At 43.2% G+C, this 18,316-nt stretch overlaps 1 protein-coding gene across 2 annotated transcripts in view; it reads left to right on the top strand.

The window, feature by feature from the left end:
- EXOC4 (exocyst complex component 4) overlaps positions 1–18,316 on the top strand; it is a 431,048-nt gene that overhangs the window by 120,562 nt on the left and 292,170 nt on the right. For both annotated transcript variants that reach the window (XM_074573187.1, XM_074573188.1), the window contains exon 9: positions 475–563. In XM_074573187.1, coding sequence (XP_074429288.1) covers positions 475–563 — 89 coding nt within the window. The remainder of the gene's footprint in view (positions 1–474; positions 564–18,316) is intronic.

The raw sequence follows: 18,316 nt of genomic DNA, 5'->3' as shown, positions 1-18,316 counted from the left end.
TGGTCATTGTGGAGTGTTGGAGCCATACGGTAAGTACGTAATAATTTATTACTCCCTAGTTTCCAGGAGAATATTAGCTTTTAATTTTTATGTAGACACCAGTTAGCGATTTAGATGGTGTTAGGTGATGGCCTTGGTTTGGATTTTACCAGTTTTGGGGACCATCCCTACTGAAATGCCTGGGTGCTCCCAGCTGACAGAGCGGAGGAGCATCTCTGCACTTTGCGGGCAGGTCTGTGTCACGGGCGGTTGTTGGCAGAGGTGTATCAATCAGAGGCGGCAGAACGTGGTGCATCAGTGATGGAATTTTATTGGAAAAATGTGCTTTTGTCTGCCTTGATGATTTTGCTCTGGCATGCAGGGAAGTCCTTTTTGTTTAGAGCTGACTGGTACTTACAAGAAGGTTTCTTCTCTGGATGGCTAACCGGTTTTTGTGTTGTTTTTTTTTTTTTTGTTTTTTTGTTTTAATTACAGGTTTGAGTCCTCCTCCCATGCTATTAGCATGAGTGCCTATTTGCGCGAGCAGAGAAGGGAACTGTACAGCAGAAGTGGAGAACTTCAAGGTGGGGAAATAGATAATGTGCCAGTTTGGATAATTCTCTTTTCCAGGAGCTTCAATATCTTGTCCATGCTACGTCGGGGTATTAATACCTCTTTAGTTTGCCACACAAGCTGTCTAAATCTCTCCAGTTTTTAAGCTGTTTATTTATTCTTATGTTGTGAAGCAGGAGGTTTTCCCTTTATTCCCTCTGCGTTTTGAGCTAGAGGTCCAGGTCTTAGAAGATACTCATGAAATGGGAACAGCCTCACTGGAAGCATTGCTTTTGGATGCTTGGACCTAATGTCTGCTTCCTTATCTGCAGTTTTTCCTTACATCAAATGCTGAATGTGATAATTACCCTGGTTTGCTTTGTATGTGAAGTTGCAAGTTTCTGTTGTATGGACTAAAGTGACCGATTCTTTGTCTTTCGTGCAACACTTGAAGACAAAGAGTCGCAGAGTGTTAGAAAATAGTGAATTTGAAGAGTTGGACAACTCTTGCTGGTTTATATTGCTAGTGGCGAGTGCTGTATATACAGAGAAGTGTTCTCTCCCCTCGGCATGGCATCATTTCATTTTTTTTTTTTTCCCTGAATTGTCCAGTTCCCAAAAGTGTTTGTTTTGGGAGCGAAATCAAGGGAAGATTTTAAGGCTGTCATGATAATGTATAGCAGGACGAAATTGTTTTATCTATTCTAGTTTCTTACTGGGTCGTTCATAACAAGAAAATAACATATACTCTTCAAATATTACAGTGGTGATCAAGGGTAGAATTTCTCCTTGAAATGTTGTGATAATTTTCAGTTGGCTTTTAATTCAGGATGTTTTATAACTTACAAGAGGATTTTTGGATGACTTGGGGTTCTCTTCCTCCTTCTAGAACCTAGTTGTCCTCAGCAACAAGTGAAACCCACAACAGTGCAAAAGGAAGCAATGAGAGTTCTTGTGGGACATTGCTTGACTTAAGTGACTCTACGAAGATGATCTTAGTGTTGATGATGAAGGATATAATAATGCACTCTGAATATTCAGATATTTCTGTGTGGTCCGTGAAGAAAGAATCTGAGATAAAGACGTCCCATAGTTGACAGTTGCGCACTCTACGATCTAGCGGCCTGTAGGTATAAAACAAAATGGAGATATCTGTCTTTTAAGCAGGTCTTGATGTCTTTAGCGTCACCCTTTGCGCACACTTGGAAGGTGTTTAGCTTACAGCTCTTCACCTTTTGAGACGTGAGTTCTCACCTTCAAAATCTGTCGCGCGCTCTTGTGCCCAGGATCAAGGGAAGGAAGGCACCCCGTTCAGTGGGGTGCTGTAGAGTGTAAGCTATTACACTGCACCATCATTTTCTCATACAAGGGGAGGGTAGGATTTAAGTAAATACTTCTCTACGGGCAATAGCTCTGTGCTACAAACTGCACGGGACAAATGTGGGCTCAAAGCCAAGGATTTTGGAGCTGTTGAGAGCACTAAGTTTGGAGCCGTGATGGGGCCATCGGGGAACCTGCAACACTTGCCTCAAAAATTCCAGGTCTCTTTGGGATGAGTCCTGTTGCCTTCTGTTGTTTGAAGTTGCTTCCACACCCTGACCTGACCAGTTGCTTTAAAAAGATAGAAGAGTGTTGACTCGCTCCACGTCTGTCCTCTTCCAGTTACCTTGTGGCTGGGGTCTGGGTATTTTTGTGGTTACCGTTGCTGTTGGGTTGAAATGAGGATTTGTTTTTAAATAGCTCCTTTCCTGGCTTCAGAACTGGTTACTGGTGGGCACAGCCAGATTTCGTGGAAGAGGGACTTCTTATTGATATAGGGCAAATCTCGAGGCAATATTAGGCGTGAGCGGGAGGTTGTGAGCGTTTTCAGGAGAGGAGGATGCAAAAGAGAACTGTGCAGACTTCCAGCTGCTGAGCCAGCGCGGGGTTGGGAAGAACAAAGCGTCCGAGCTGACAAAGAAGTAAAGGACAAAATGTAGGAATTAGTGTGGATAGGGACAAGATTATATTGCCCTCTCTGGATGACTTGGAAGAGCTTGAATGTGATGCAATAGGTGACAAAAAGTCAATGTAGGGAGTCAATGGGGACAATAGATGAGGTGACTTTGCTGAGAAATCTTTGCAGTTTTACCCATTAAGAAAAGTTTCCCTTTGAACTTTATGTTAAAAATGTACTCTCCTCTCTTTCTTTTATAAGCTGCTGTTCCCTTTTAGGTAGCTCATTAATCTTCCTGAATCCCAGACCACAGCAAGATCTGCATTTTGATTTTTCTTTTTTTTTTTTTTTACCCCTTTTAAAGAGAAATACAATTTAATTGTTCAATCGGGTTACTGGAAGGCAGGCATGTGACACTCTCTCTTCTCTGAATGCCACACAGTTTCTCCTCCTGACAGCCTTATCCACAGGGATGATTTTTTATTTTTTTTTTTTTTCAGCGGCAGCAGGGGCAGGGTGGCTTGTTAGGAAATCTTTTTCCTGAAAAGATCATCAAAGAAACATATGCATTAAAAAAAAAAAAAAAAAGAACTTATAAAAGTTTGGCTCATGCCAACTTTTTGAAATAAGAATTTGATTTAAATAGCCCTAAAATGTGTGAAGATCAGAGTGATGCTTTGTCATTAACCTCTTTCATTTGGACTGAAATAGCGCGGTGCATAAGGCACACATTATCCCTCAGGGGGAAAACGGGACCTGCTGTAAGTGATTTAGAGATGGAAGGATTAATTCTTGTGTCTTACTCCACTGAAATCGGAGGAGGAAGACTTAGGCCATGTATTTTTCCCTGGAAGTTGGACACACCAGTTGTGTGACAATTGTCATTAAAAAGGAAGAGGGGGGAAAAAAAAAAAAGGCAAGTACATAACTAAAGTATTTCCTTTTAAACTAACATAGATGTGGTGCCCCAGGTTGTTGTGGGAAGTACGATGTCAGGGGTGGTTTCTGCTGCACAAAACAAGAAATGATCATCATTAAGCTCATTTCCTGCCGCCCCCCACCCCCCAACAAGAGCCCATCTTGGCCATGTCCTGGCTGGGCAATTTACATTTTCCTTGTTGGAGCCCTCCTGCCGTTTCTCAAATATGATGTTCTTTTTACAGACTGTTAAATAATGGGGGTATACTTTAAAAATAAGTTAATTTTATGAGCAGCTGAATGACTTTAGCCTTGTTCGTCTCGGATGTGTGTCCTTTTCTTCCTTAATGCCTTTCCTTCATCAGCCCCACTTCTCATGATGTTTCTAAACCTGCTTCATCCCCATCACTTCTTTCTTCCCGGCACCCACCGGCGCCTTCCTGTGTCCCCAAACCACCCACTAAGCAAAAAAGCAGCATGTACCAGGGCTGGATCAAGCAAAGCCCCGAGCGAGCAGCCCTGTGCTGTGGAAGCAAACGTGCCGGTTGCTGCCTGGCTGGTAGGTCCAACAGGATGGAGAGCTGACATCTCCTCACCGCAGCGCTTCCTTCCCTGGAGGCACACGTTTACCCAGCTTTCATCTGCCCGGCTGTCTGTTTTCACGAAATCTCTAAGAATTTACTGCTTTTAATATCCATCCCTCTGCCAGGTTTGGCAGAAATTGGCTCAGCAGCTCCATTGTTGTGAGGATGGGACAGCCGGATCAGATAACCCTTAATTTCGTCAGAAACTAGGCTAAAATGTGCTGGACCTCACTGCAGAGGTGGTTGCTTGTCGCATGAATCCCATGCGGCACCTTATTTCACTCCACTGCTGCCATCAGTTACCAACGATTTCTTGGGAATAAAAGAAAAATGTGGTTTCTTGCCATTGAGGGAGGTCAAGGACAGCAGGAGGGGACACTGGATGGTACGAGGGTGGCACTGGGGCTGCACAGTAATGCTGGAGACAATCTGTAGGGGCTTTGAGGTTTGGTTTTTTTTTTTTTTGCATGAAATAGAATGTCATTGGTATCAGGAAAACATGATTTCAAGCAAAAATTAAGAGAAAGACCACTAGTAGTCTGGATTTCTGGGTTCGTATCCTGGTAATGTCTTTCCAAAGCATTAACCCAAGTTTTAATTTCATTGTACACGGTACACACAAGGTACATACATAAGTGCATTGTATATACCTGAAAGGATTAGTTTTCACGTGATTTAGCAGCCTTCACCGGCAGGATTCCCTTGCACAAGTGTCTTGAAGTCTGTCTTCCAGGGCTTTACATGTCTACGTGTCGTGGGGCTGGGGCAAAGGAGCAGCGGCAGGAGCTGGATTCTGGCGATCCCAGTCAATTAAAAAAATAAAGAACTAAATGCAAGCCAACAACAGAAGTGAAAGGAGCCATAACTGAGAATGGAAAGCCCAATGGATTATAATCTTGATTACAGAAGGTGCCTGATCTGAGCTAATGATCTTCCTGGCTCGTGGATAGACTCGTGTGCGCGGGGTTCGGAAGCCCTGGGATGGCGGAGCTCCGAGGGCAGGAGGTGTCTCGCCAGCAGCCGGGTTCCCCGTTGCTGGCTGTGGGCTGGTAATTTCTGGCACAGTATTACTTTATTAAAGGTGGTGTCGGTTAAAGGCGCCTTCTCGATACATCAGGTATTGTTTCAGAGTCCTGCGGCCGTAGGGAATCCGTGTGTCTGTATCCTGTGCTCACCGTAACCGTGGCCTGAGTTGAGTTTTATCAGTAGAAATGGGAAAAGACGTTTTTATACGCCGTGAAAATCTGAAGAGCCTCGAGGACGCTGATCAGCATGGAAAATAGCATCCGGCTCCTCCGTTATCTGTGCGCGTCCAGGCCCTGGTAGTTCAGATGAAGGTCAGCTTTGCCGGTGTTGTACATCTGGGCCATTTTTAAGAATAAAATATTAAGTGCTCCCGAGCAGCTGGTGTTCCCAGGGATGTTAATGGACTCCGCAGCTGCTCAGCACCTCTTAAAATTTGGACTTGTTACTTCTTTCACGCGGGAAACTCGGGGCACTTCAGCATTAATTAAACTCCTCAGTGTCTTTGCAGAGTAGGAGTTTATTTGGATTGTAGCTGTTCAAGCTGCTTCCTGCAGGAATCGCTGCCTACAAGTGCTTTTGTGCCGTGTTAGAGGACTGAAAATATTCTCGTGTTGTCATTGTGCCTCTGTGGGTTTTTTTTCTCATTTATTTTTGAGGGGTTTTTTGAGAAATTGTGTCCTCTCTTACCCTGCCTCTCGGGCATCCCGCAGGCGAGGTTGCGCTCTCGCTGTCACGGGAAGGTAGGGCGGTGCCGCTTGGACCAGGAAGGCAGGAAAAAGTTACGTGACTTCACAGAGAAAGACCTTGATAGAACAAAGAATGAAATTCATACCCCAAAACAGCGTTCCCCCAACTACCGGGCACATCTCGTGCGCTGAACTGAAACTGCAAAATTTCTGTATTTCTTTATAAAGTTATTTAAGCAGTTTCAGTCCAGAACATCCCTGTGACGCAGTACGCTTCTTTTTACTTTTCTAAAAATTTGGCTAAGTTCCCTTTGCTTCATTTTTCTTAAGGTTTAGTTTGTCGGAGGTGATTTTAAATAGCCAGGACTCTTGCGTGGTTACTTTTCTCTTGGTGGGAGTTGCTGAGCATTACATAAATTTAAGTTCTAAACTCCTAAACGAAAATCTGATTTAGAGTCCACAAAAGACTCTTCCATATGCAACGCTCAAATATCTCAAAGTTGGCCGGTAGTTCAGCTATATATATCATGTATAAGATTTTTTTTTTTGGCAGCTACTGTGTGTAACATTATCTTTCTTATCTGAGTGTCTCGATATTGGTGGTGTGTTTGTCTCCTGGGTTGCAGCGGGAGTCACCAGAAGTTTGGACCTTGGCTGAATGGCCCGGGCACGTTGATGCATAGATTTAACTGATTTCTGCAAGTTTCAAGGATCAAGCATGATCCCAACTAGGATGTCGAGGGAGGTGATTCTACACCTCTGCTCTGCTCTGGGGAGACCCCACCTGGAATGCTACGTCCAGCTTTGGAATCCTCAGCACAGGAGAGACACGGAGCTGTTGGAGCGGGGCCAGAGGAGGCCCCGGAGATGCTGGGAGGGCTGGAGCCCCTCTGCTGTGGGGACAGGCTGAGAGAGCTGGGGGGGTTCAGCCTGGAGAAGAGAAGGCGCCGGGGAGACCTTCCAGTCCCTAAAGGAAAGCTGGGGAGGGACCCTTCATCAGGGAGGGGAGCCATGGGACGAGGGGGAAGGGTTTTACACTGGAAGAGGGGAGATTTAGATGAGATGTCAGGAAGAAATTGTTTGCTGTGAGGGGGGTGAGCCCCTGGCCCAGGTTGCCCAGAGAAGCTGTGGCTGCCCCATCCCTGGAGGGGTTCAAGGCCAGGTTGGATGGGGCTTGGAGCAACCTGGGCTGGTGGGAGGTGTCCCTGCCCAGGGCAGCGGGTGGAACCAAATGATCTTTAAGGTCCTCCCAACCCAAACCATTCTATGATTCTGTGACTACAAAACTAAAGATGGATCATGACCAACTCTGGCAAAGGATGGCAAATCTGGCTGTGAAACAAAGGTCTATTGTAATGAGACTGTAGATACTGGGTTATTTTTGATTTTTTTACCTTATTTCTCATAAGTAGAACCTCTGATGAATTTTTTTTCCTATTGGCCAGGTGATAAATAGGAAGCACCAAACACCCCTACGATTGAAATTTAAAAGTGGAGGGTGGGTTTGGGTTACTCGCCGCTATGCTGTTCATCTATTCTCGGTCCAAGCCTGAAAATTTCTCACCATAAGGTTTTAAGTAATTAAGGAAATCAAAGAGAAGCTCGGCTAATTAAGATTTTGACGCCAAGAAATAGCAGCGGAGGCGAATGGTATCTGATATGACAAGGGCACAATGTAAGGCCAGGTCTGGGAAAAATGCAGTTATTTGTAGGTGCCTTGTTCCATTTGGATTCACCAAAAAGCTGCCGGAGGGAGCCAGCTGCGTTTGCCAGTGACAAAAACGAATCTTGACATTTTGGATAATGAAAATTCGGTTCAGCACCTTTTAGCGACGCGTATGATAATATGTTGTCAGTCAGCGGCAATGAGGAGGGTGGGGGAGAGGCGATATAATTCTTGTCTGGTTAAAGGAGACGTCGTGACAGGTGGACAGTCCCGGCTAAAAATACCCGTTAAGAAAAAGACGGGGAATAACCAGTTGTAGAATCAGCAAGTTGGTGATGCTGAGGAGGGGTGGAGAGGGTTTGATGTTGTGAGTCTCCTGTCACGCAGCTCCTTTTGTCTCCCCGTGATGCGTCGGATCACGGTTTGCTTTGAGCTTGAGGAGGAGGCGGGGGGGGGGGGGGGGGAAGGAGAGGGGAGAGAATCGCTTTTTTGTGGTTTGACAGTATTAATGCAATCACCGAGTTCAGACCTTGTAAGCCCACTTATTATTTCCTCTGCGTGTGTTTTTTCTGGTTTAGCGGATTAGCTGCACTGTCTCTTCAAAGGCTATCCAATCAAGAAGGGGTTATTAAAACTGGGGCGCTTTATGACTGAGAATTAATTAGAGCAGCATTTTCATGCAAAACATCCAATTTTTTGATTAGCAATGGAGCAGGGCCGCAATTAACACTCTAGGAAGCTTAAATTTCCAGCATTTTGATTCTCAGGAAATGAGATTATCAAACTGGGGTCAGGCACTTGACAGCGAAAGGGGGATTATGTGTAAGAAAATAATTTGTTTCTTGATTTTGCCTCTGAGATTGTTATTAAAGCTCCGGCGAATTCCGAGGGAGGCAAAAAGAGGAGGGAGATACCTAAAAATGGAAACGGGAGGGACCCTTTGCTTGGTTAGTGTCCTCCTCGCTGTGCAAAGGGCTTTCCTCGTCCTGGCGTTGGTGAGAACACGCTTTGCGTTTGATTCACAGCAACAGGTTTTCATTGCTTTCGTGGGCTCAGTCCGCCTTCTCCCATCGATGCGTTTTGAGACTCCTGCAGTGATTTTTTTTTATTTATTTATTTTTAAATATTCTAAATATTTGTATTCAGGGGAAGGAGGCAACACAATCGTTTTCATAGATGCATCATTTTGTCTCAGTTCCTTTAAGGGAGTGTGTGGCGTGTGCGGTTTTTAAACTATTTTTTTTGATCCATTGCTGGTGTTTGAGGACGGATATTACCACTTATCAAAGGCTGACCTTGGCCAGCCGTCGGGGTCTGTGAGAAAGAAGCTGGGCATCTCTGTCGCTTCTAGAGAACACTTAAGGGTTTGGGGGAGGGGTTTTATCTCCCACTTCAATTCTTCTCACTTCTCAGGGAGATGTAAGGTGTTGAAAGTCAGGCTTGGGCTGTGAGATCTCGTCTTCGGCTTGTGTCGGGGACTTTGAGCAGGGTAAGGCAGTAGGAGTCATGTTTGATAGCCGGTCGATACGTGCTGACTACCGTGAGTTCAGAGAGTGCCAGTTAACGTCTCCGCAGGAGAGCGGAAAATCAGCCGTCATCCATCTGCTATTCAAAATGACCGTACAATTCTCTTTATTACTTCTTATTTTTGAGCAAAATTGTTCGTGAAAGCAAATGTTGTGAAGTTTATTGTTAGCAGCCACGTTGGCCACCTGCTTGGTCCTGGGTCTTACCTGGCAGTGCCCGCAGCTATTGCACCCTTTTCTGCGGCAGTCGCGTTAAGGCAGGTCACTCGTAGCTTGCACCTTCAATTTGTCTTCACAGGTTGGACCTTATGGAAGCCTGGCAGCGCAGCTTGGTTGGGCTTTGCTCCCTGAGGTGGCCTTGGCACTGCACTCCAACCGTGACAATCGTCGGTATTTGGTTTCGGGACTCTGCTCAGGACTTCTAAATAATGACCTTTAAAGGTCATCCAGTTGCAACCCCCCTGCCCTGGGCAGGGACACCTCCCACCAGCCCAGGTTGCTCCAAGCCCCGTCCAACCTGGCCTTGGACACCTCCAGGGACGGGGCAGCCACAGCTTCTCAGGGCAGCCACAGCTTCTCTGGGCAACCTAAAAAAGTTCTCAGTCTTGACTTCAAGCTCCTTTTGCTTTACTTTTTGGCCCCATACACTGTTCTCCTCACTTCAGATCCCAAGGGCCTCGATTAATCTACTACACAGGTTGTCAGATGCCACGTGGTCCCTTTTTTAATATGAAAAACAAAAATACCAGGGCATCAAGGCGTTGTATCCATAGAGGAGCTTCTCAAAAAGACCCTGAAAATCACAGCTGACGGAATCAGTTAAGAGTTCTGTCATCAGCTGGGATTATCCTTCTTCATGACTCTCTTGCTAGTGTTAAGCTTCGCTCTCCTATGGATATGAGGAAGCATGTTGAAAAAAACCACTCATTTTATAAAACACCACCACAAACGATGCTTCAGTCTTATTAATATTTCTGGGAGGCTGCTCCCACCAGGTCTGGCTTGTGCTGTCACGGTTCTGGGCAGGGAGACTTTTAGGATTTCTGGGCCTCACTGTGTCGCAGTCCCTTGTTTGGAGAGCAGTCATTGATTTTCAAGGTACTTATTTACAGCTTCTTTTCAGCTTTGAGTTTTGAGTTCCTAAAGAATTTGGGGGCTTTGCGGTGAATTTACAAAGACGTTGTGGAATTATCTCGTATTATGCAGATTAAGACAGAATAGGTAGGCAGTGTTTATGCCTGTGAACTTACATTATCTTGTTTTAGATGAATTCCTGGAGTTTTTCTTTAGGGAGGACTAGGCTTTTGGAGGTACCGAGCTTTGCTTTTTTGAAGGACAGTGGAAATATTTCATCAGTAGAGCCAGCAATAAAATAACTGTGACACAATCAAATGGGTACTCTTCGCACTGTGATCTGAAAGAACGTGCGCTTCCTTTCTCTCCCTGTGAGAACTTCACACTCTCCTGGAATTTGTGCTTTTGTGTAAAGTTCAGTAGTAAACCAGTGATTTAAAACTCTTCTGTCTTGCTGTTTAGGATCAGGATTCTCTCGGTGTGGTGTGAGCAGGTCTGGTTCCTGCCAATCTGCTCTGCTTTGAGGAATATTCGTTGCTGCACTGGTGGAAGTGGGCTTCAACAACCTGAAAGAATGAAAAAGGGTCTCCGTGGGTTGTTAAGTGGATGGCACTGACGTTCTCTCTTCTAAAATTGTAATTCTCTGAAGCCAAAAATCCTATTTTTGAGCTCTGGCTTCCTGTAGAACATTATTTAGTGCAGAGCTGCTTCCTTGACTCGTTTAAGGAATGCTTTTAGACTGCTCCCGTGTCGGGTTTTTGGTTGCCTCCGGGACATCCCATTGTGCCTTGGGAACCCCAGTTTTGATTCCTACGCTTACCTTCTGTTATCGTTAATCATAATAACTTCTGGCCGTTTGAATCGGGGTTTGGCAATTGCAAAGTGTGAAGCAACACTATAGAGTTAGGCTGTAAAATTAAGAAAAAAAAAAAAAAATAAATATCCGGTGGGAATGCGGATTAGCCGAATACAATTAACTGGCTCAGAATTTGACCCGGCGAAGGTTAGCCAGTTAATCCTGTTCTTTTGGGACCTTGAGCGACCAGGTCAGCCAAAACTGCAATAAGTATCTTTCAAGAGGATATATAATTATTGAAAGAGATTTGTACAATATATACACTTTCTGGAATGATTGCTTTATGGCATTGTATATACATATTATTTTTTATTTTAAAATCAGGCATGTTAAATACTACGATGCTCTTAGCTGCTTATGTTTTGTGTTGAAATCTTGCTGACATTTGGACTTTTCAGCATGTTCTTACTTTTCATATTGAGGTTTATTTTTTCTTAATGTGGAGTAAAATTCTTGTTTCCTTGTCTGTAATTTCATTGTTTTCACCGATTTAATTAGCAAGGCAGTAAATACATTGCTGAAGCATGGCTTTTGTTTCTCCTGTTTGACAGAGTAGCTAATCCTAATTAAAAAAAAGAAAAAAGAAAGAAGTCAAACAGAATTGTCTATGGAGACGCAACTGCCTTCTTGCCTTTTCGGCAAATTTTATGCCCTCGAAGCTGAGCCACCTCCAGAGAGCAGTTAGATATCACAGGGTACGGCGAATTCCAAACCATACCTTGGGGGGGTGAGTGTGGAGGCAGGAGCTGTTGCTCTTGCCTTGTCTTGTACCTGTTCAGTGGGTAAAGAAGTGTTTAATCTCTGGCCCTGTCATTCTAATGCCTCTAATCTGTGTTTGAAGTCCCTTAAAAATGCGAATCCATTGTTTTTCAAGTAGCATAAAAAAATGCACCAGGGACAGCTCTATTAGCATTTGGATTTTCTCCTTTGGCTTTGATGGATGGATATATACCTTTTTTTTTTTTTTTTTTTACACTGAAGAGTTTTTTTTATCTTGATAATGTTGAAATGAAACTTTACAGTGACAGAGTAGTGGGCAGCTTTAGAAAGCCCCGCTTTCAAGTAGGGTTAAAGGCATTTAGGTGAGCATGAATTAACATTTCCCTTGTCTTGTAAAGGTCACCCTTTAATTGAGATTCACCGCGTTCAGTCCAAAGCCTGGGTTCGAGGAGACCTCTCTTCGCAAAGAAGGCACAAATTGGCAGCATAATCTCATCAGAGGCTTAGGTTATATGGTAATAAATCATTCAATTCGAAGCTAACGAAACTGCCACGGAGCATAAAACACGCCAGATGCTTGAAAGACTTTCGTGGCTTGGAGTTTGAATAACAGTTGGAGGATCTGTAGATGTCTTGAGTTTTCCCTAATAAGGAAGAACTGTTGGGAAGAAAGTAATTCTTACCTAATTAAAGGATTAAAATATTACACAATGGGTTTTGTGTTAGCTGCTCTTCATTTTGTCCGACACGTGAATTGAAGGTGTGGTGTCGCTATCCCGGAGATCTGTTTGTGGATGATGTTTCAGAAATTATTGCGGGGAAAAAAAATAAAATAATGGCAACAGCTTTCATATATCCATTATACTCTGCCTTTTCTAGAGAGATAAACGTGTGTTGAGAAGGCGATTCCCTTCTGTAGAATAAAGATGTAACTTTAATCAATAAAGTGATGTGATTTAGAGTTCTGAAGATACAAAGGCTAACAGTTTCCGAAGGGCTCTTTGGGCTGAGTGCATAAATTGTTCTTGGAAGTTTTTTCTTAATGTATCATGTACGGTGTTAGGATATTTTATTATCAGAAGACAGAAATATGGATATTTTTCAGGTGAGGGGAGTATCATAGAAGAAGGTTTTGCAAACAGTAATAATATGAGTAGATGGAGAGGGAAAAGGGTATGGAGAAAGAGCACGCCCATGAGAAGCGCCAGAGCTTTGAAGCCTCCTGTCAGTGGGCTTTTAAATCTCTAATCTCCTGGTGTTTTGTTGTTGTTTTTGGAGTTTGAATGGAATTGTCCTTTCAGGAGTGCGTGGCTGCCCTGCGCGTATCGCAGCGAGCAGTTTGAGACAGCAGGTTGACTGCTGCTCGTACACATGTTCCAGTGCAGAGACCTGGCACCTATAACTTGTGTAGAAATGTCCAGATTCTGCTGTTGAGTGACTCAAAATCTGGCCTCTTGTACCCTCCCATTTCACTTCTTGTTGTTTGTTTTTCTTTTCGCCAGATCAAGGCCAGTGAGACCTGTGAGGACCTGGCCAGTGCACCAAATGCAAATGAACCCCATTACTTTTGGACTGGAGTGCAGAAATTCTGCTTTTTGCCTTCCCTGTTGTGCCCACATTCTTTCAGGTGACTAAAGGCATGAGTTGGTGGCATTTCTGGAGTAAAGGAGAGGACCCTTATTGTTTTAATTCTATTACAAGGTCCATCTGAGGAAGAAGTCATAGAAGGACGTGGTTTGCACGTTGGTTACATCTTTAATAGGAGCTTGTTTTGGTTGTTAGGCCAATTTAACTGACCTCAAAGGTCTAAATTTGGATGTGTTAATGAAAGATGAATGAATGCACAACCTCGTGCTGAGGAAACTGGACCTTCCTCTCAAACTCTACCTGAGCATCTCTCTGGTCGGATAATAATGTGATGTGCGCAGGCTCCGTGGAGTGACCCCTGTGGTCAGCTTTCTGTGGGACATGTCCTGGGCGAGGCCATTTTCTTATACAAAGGTGAGGGCTGGTGGGGTCCCAGGCCTCAAAGGTTATTTCTGAACCCTATAAATTTGCTCATAGCTTTGCCTGTCCTTTCGCTGGAGTTGTAGATACCTGAGCGATCTGAGCTTGTGAGCTGCTTCCGTAGGGATTTGGGTTAGTTGAAGCAGGAGGAAAGGTGCTTCGGAAGGGTTCAAAGACTATTCTTTCCAAGTTAACTATCACTAAAAGTTATGCTTTTAGGCAAAATGAGAGACTTCTCTTTGCTGCAATTCCCTGGAGCGTTTTGGAGTTTAAGGACTCTTCAGGAGTCCCAGGACTGCGGTCTTGATGTGGCTTCTCTTCTGTGGATGTCGTCTCTCTCCAGTTCCTACCAGTCTCCCCCGAAAATTGAGATCCCTTTTTGCTTGTGACAACTGGTCCCTTTTCATCAGTGGGTTCACAGTTTCAGCAAACACCTAATGCTGTCACAGGATCCTTGGGTTTTCCTTCTCCAGTGGCGATCCGAATGGGATTAATTGGCTCTTTTTGGGAGAGGAGTATGTGTATGAAACTTTCTTCCCAAGAATTCATCGTTTGATTATAGACCGAACAAAGATTGGTCACTCTTGATAGTTACTAATACCATAGAATCGTCTAGGTTGGAAGGGACCTTTCGGATCATCGAGTCCAACCATCAACATAATAAAACAACCTGATATGACACATTTGTATCTAATTTGGTAAAGAAAAGAGGAGAGGGGAGGGTAACCAAGCTCCACATTCAAAGTGGTGATGGCAGTTCCTCACATCCATGTGCACACCGTGAATTTAAATTTGTGCTCTGGATATAGGTTTCCCAAATTGTCACGCTTCCGTTGCCAGTCTCCTGAGCCCTGCAGTCACCACGAATGTGAAGTTGTTGAAAACCAGATTTTTTTTTTCTATGTGTTTTCTCCATATAAAACTTACGCAGCTGCTTGAAGGAGGTTGTTCCAAGTTTGCTGGAGAAACTCAGACTGATTCTTTTTCCTCTAAATATCGGGTACGGCAAATACTCGCTGAAGATCTCATTAGTGTTTTCATATTTCATTGTAATTACTTAATAGTATAATAGCAAAGACTCAATGCTCGGTAGCTGAATTCTTTTACATAATATCAAAAATATTCTAAGTGATTGGGGGCTTAGAGTGCATCTGTGCTCCTCTTTGGGAATTTTAATTGCACTGATCATGTGGTTGTGTTTGACTTAATTGTCATCAGTAGTTATTGGATGAGATCCTTTGCATAAGCACTGTATTCACGGTACCTCAATGGCATCTAGAAATGTGTGAACAAATGTAACAAATGGCACTTTCTTTGTCTGCTTAATGAATACGTAAGTGATTTCAAATGGCCTCATCCCTAGACTCTAACTATGTATTTCTTTCGTAATGGGAGATGTGTTGATATTACGTGGGAAAGCTATAATTCCAGAAATAATCGGTTTATAGTGCGCTCCGTGCTTTTCCCTCAGCAAGGTACAATGCCAATTTGGCATGACCCCAGGTTAAGTAACGAGGAAACACGTGCCCAGTATGTGGTTATTGGATATCGTGATGCTTGGGGTCAGTTGCCAGTGACGGGGAAATAAATCTTTGTGCCTTTTTAGCTACAGTGGAAATGTGAGCATTTACCTATAGTTGGCTAAAAGTTATTTGCACCAAATATTTGGTGAAATCTAAAGTCTAATAGTTATGGGTCCACGATGTTAAATAGCTTTTATGGTGCTTGTACCCAGAAGGGCGTTACTACATTTTAAAGATAATTATTATGGAAAAAGCAATCATCTGGAAATGTCCCTATTTTTTATGTGTGGTCAATATTTCACCCCCAGAGGACCAGGCAGCTTCTCGGTGACCTGGCAGAATCTGAATATAGAGAAGCATTTGGGTAGCATTGAAAGCACTTGTAAAATCCATGCTGTTAAAATATCAGGTAAATGAGGAATTGTACAGCTGGAAAAAGGGAGTATGCAAGATTGAGTTAGAAAAGATGGTGCTCGGTCTTGTAGTCTCAATGTCCCAGCCAGGAAACATGCTGGGACATTCTGGTGTCCCTTCGTTGGGCACGTGGTCGTGTTAAGATGGTAGAACTGGACGTGGCGTATGTAGACAGTGTCTCTTCTGCAACATCTTCCAGAAAGCTTTAGGTGTGGTGAAATTGTGCTTATAATAGAGCGTGTCTTGAGAAGCCTCAAGACTCCTGATTGGAGTCTCCGTATTGAATATGAAATTGTGCCTCAAGCTTGGTTTTGATGTCTCTGCTCTAATATTCAAGTACCTAAAGCAGGCTTTTTGGAGCATCATGGTTTATATGCAAAAGAGAGATTTTTTTAATTGTGAGACTTATTGGTGTTGAGGAGAGAGGGGAAGAGGGAGGAGAAATCCTCTGACACTAAATGAGCCTGCAATGTAAAACTACCGCGCATCGTATAGAAGGTGACCTTCTGTCATTGGAATAATGGGCTGTATCCTTCCGTGCATTGTTTCTGTCTATTTTTTTTTCTTTTGAATTCATTTGTAAGTGAAGCATTATGATACAGAAAGCAAAAATTAAATAATTCACCAACAGTGACTTCTTAGGTTACTTCCCTCTCTGACTTAAATCAACCGTTAGATATTTCTAAATGCGGCCTTCGCCTCCGAATCTGGATACCGGTGTGTATTCCTTGCAAGCTTTTGCTTTTTAATTAGTTCCCTGGAAGAGAAGAGCTGAGGGTTCTATTAGTGTTAATGGCTGGCGCGTGTGTACATAAAGAGGAGACGATGTATTGCGAGATATGTTTCCATGTAAATATCTGACATTTCTGGCGGTGTTAATACATGTCTGTTATCCCTAGTTGATGAGTTTGGTGCTGCGTTGGGTATTTCATGTATCGGGGGGAGGAAAAACACCTCAACAAAAGGCCTTTCCGTACTTTGTCAGCTCACTCCGATAACTGAAGGAAGTCAAACGTTTATTTAGAGGTGCGATAAGGAGGTGCGCTGTGTCTGAATACCCAGGTGCATTACTCTTACAAACACAGATGTCAGGCTATAATTTTTTGTTTCAATAGACCAGTTTGGCATTATTACATTAACCATACCGGATTCAGCACTTATCTCTACTGTTTTATTGTGTCTGTAATTATATAGTGCCTTACTATCGATATATTCTCTTAGAGTCGGTTTGGAATATAGAATAGCGTATTAAAGATAACAAGCCAGGGGTGGTTTTTACTGAAAATATTTCTAGCTTTTTTTCCCCCTCTTGTTGTTTCAGGAACTCATGTATTTATAAAAGTTTATATAATTGCTGTAGGGCTTATCGTGGTTTGTGCTATAGTAAAATGCTCTATATTCTTTCTGATTAATAATCATCGGTTACTTGATCCTTTTACGGAGCCTGTGTTTTTCATCTAGAAATAATGACCGGTTCCTACATTGGCGTGTCTGAACTATTCAGCTTCGGACCAAGGGGCTTTGTGTTTGCGGTGACAGGTGGAGTTTGGGGCAGGGGGAACCTGAGATGGTGCTGTGCCATCTACGCACCTTAATTTCCTTTGGTATCCTGCAGGTAAAAATCATTTGTGTAGCTAAAGGCTTTATTTTTAAGACCAGTTTGTAACTAGAGGATCCAGTTTAGGAATTTAACAAAAAGTTGCCCACTGTAGTTTGGCCTTTACCTTTGTAGGACAAAAAGGTGCTTATCCTATTTCAGGTGCTACAACTGGAAAGAAAAAAGAGGATAATACTTTCATTTTCTTTTGTTGAGCAGGGATAGAGATCTGAAATACAGAGATAAGTCTACTAGAGGCAGGAAAAAAATACGGCATCTCTTGTCTGGGAGCTAGAAGAGCAGATGCCCTATTCCCAGTCAAAAGATGCTACAAAAAGCAGACGGAGGATTGCCAGATCTCGGAATTGTGTCCTTCTCTGCCACTGCTTTTACTCCTTTGGGAAAGCTTGGTGTTATGCTGAAAAACGATTTTAAGTAGTCCGAACATCTAAGACCCTTTGCGGAGGAAGTAATATCTGCTAATATCTATAGTTGTAGCGCAGTTGGTGATTGACTCTTGTCAACAAGACTCTTGTCAACAAGGACTTTGTAACATACAGAGGCAATTCTGCCTGGGCTGCTCAAGGAGACTGAAGCAGTTGGGGCGTGCGGTAGGTACAGCCTTCAACGTCTTTCCCAAGGTGCCATTTCTGGTACCTCTTTTACTTTGGCGCAGCGTTTATACGGATTGTCCTCAGGCAGAAGTGATAAAATAAACGTTAGTTTTAATATTATGTTTTCCTGGCATTTTATGTTTCCTTGGCACTCGGGTGAGAATTCTTATGTCCAGTTTCCATCTTGCTGTTCTTTAGACCAAACTCCATAAATATCTCCTGCTCGGGCCTGATTGCTACACCAGAGTTATTTACTTGTTATTTATCATGTCTTTTTTCTCTTATGTATTTCCACTAGACGATGCTCCCCTTGAAGTACCTCTAAGACATGTGTTGTTTTCATCATGTGCTGCCTTCTACACAAATGTGTCTATTTTGGACCCTTTTTGATATAGGAATAGCCAATTGGGTTGTTGTTTGTTTTTGATTTTTTTTTTAAATGTTGACTGTTGACTCTAAATTTATTACATCCAGGAAATCACGTGTTGTTAAGTCACAGAAGGAGTGGAGGAATGAATTTCCCTGCTTACCCACTGGAGTAAATGAAATCCACGTTAGTCCCAACTGGTTTCATTTTTTTTCCACTGTTGTGGTAGGTTACGTTGGAAATGTTCGGAGCAAAGAGCTGTTGGGTTTAT

Source organism: Larus michahellis, chromosome 1 (genome assembly GCF_964199755.1).
Source record: "Larus michahellis chromosome 1, bLarMic1.1, whole genome shotgun sequence".
Classification (NCBI taxonomy): domain Eukaryota; kingdom Metazoa; phylum Chordata; class Aves; order Charadriiformes; family Laridae; genus Larus; species Larus michahellis.
This window is presented reverse-complemented; position numbering and strand designations above follow the sequence as displayed.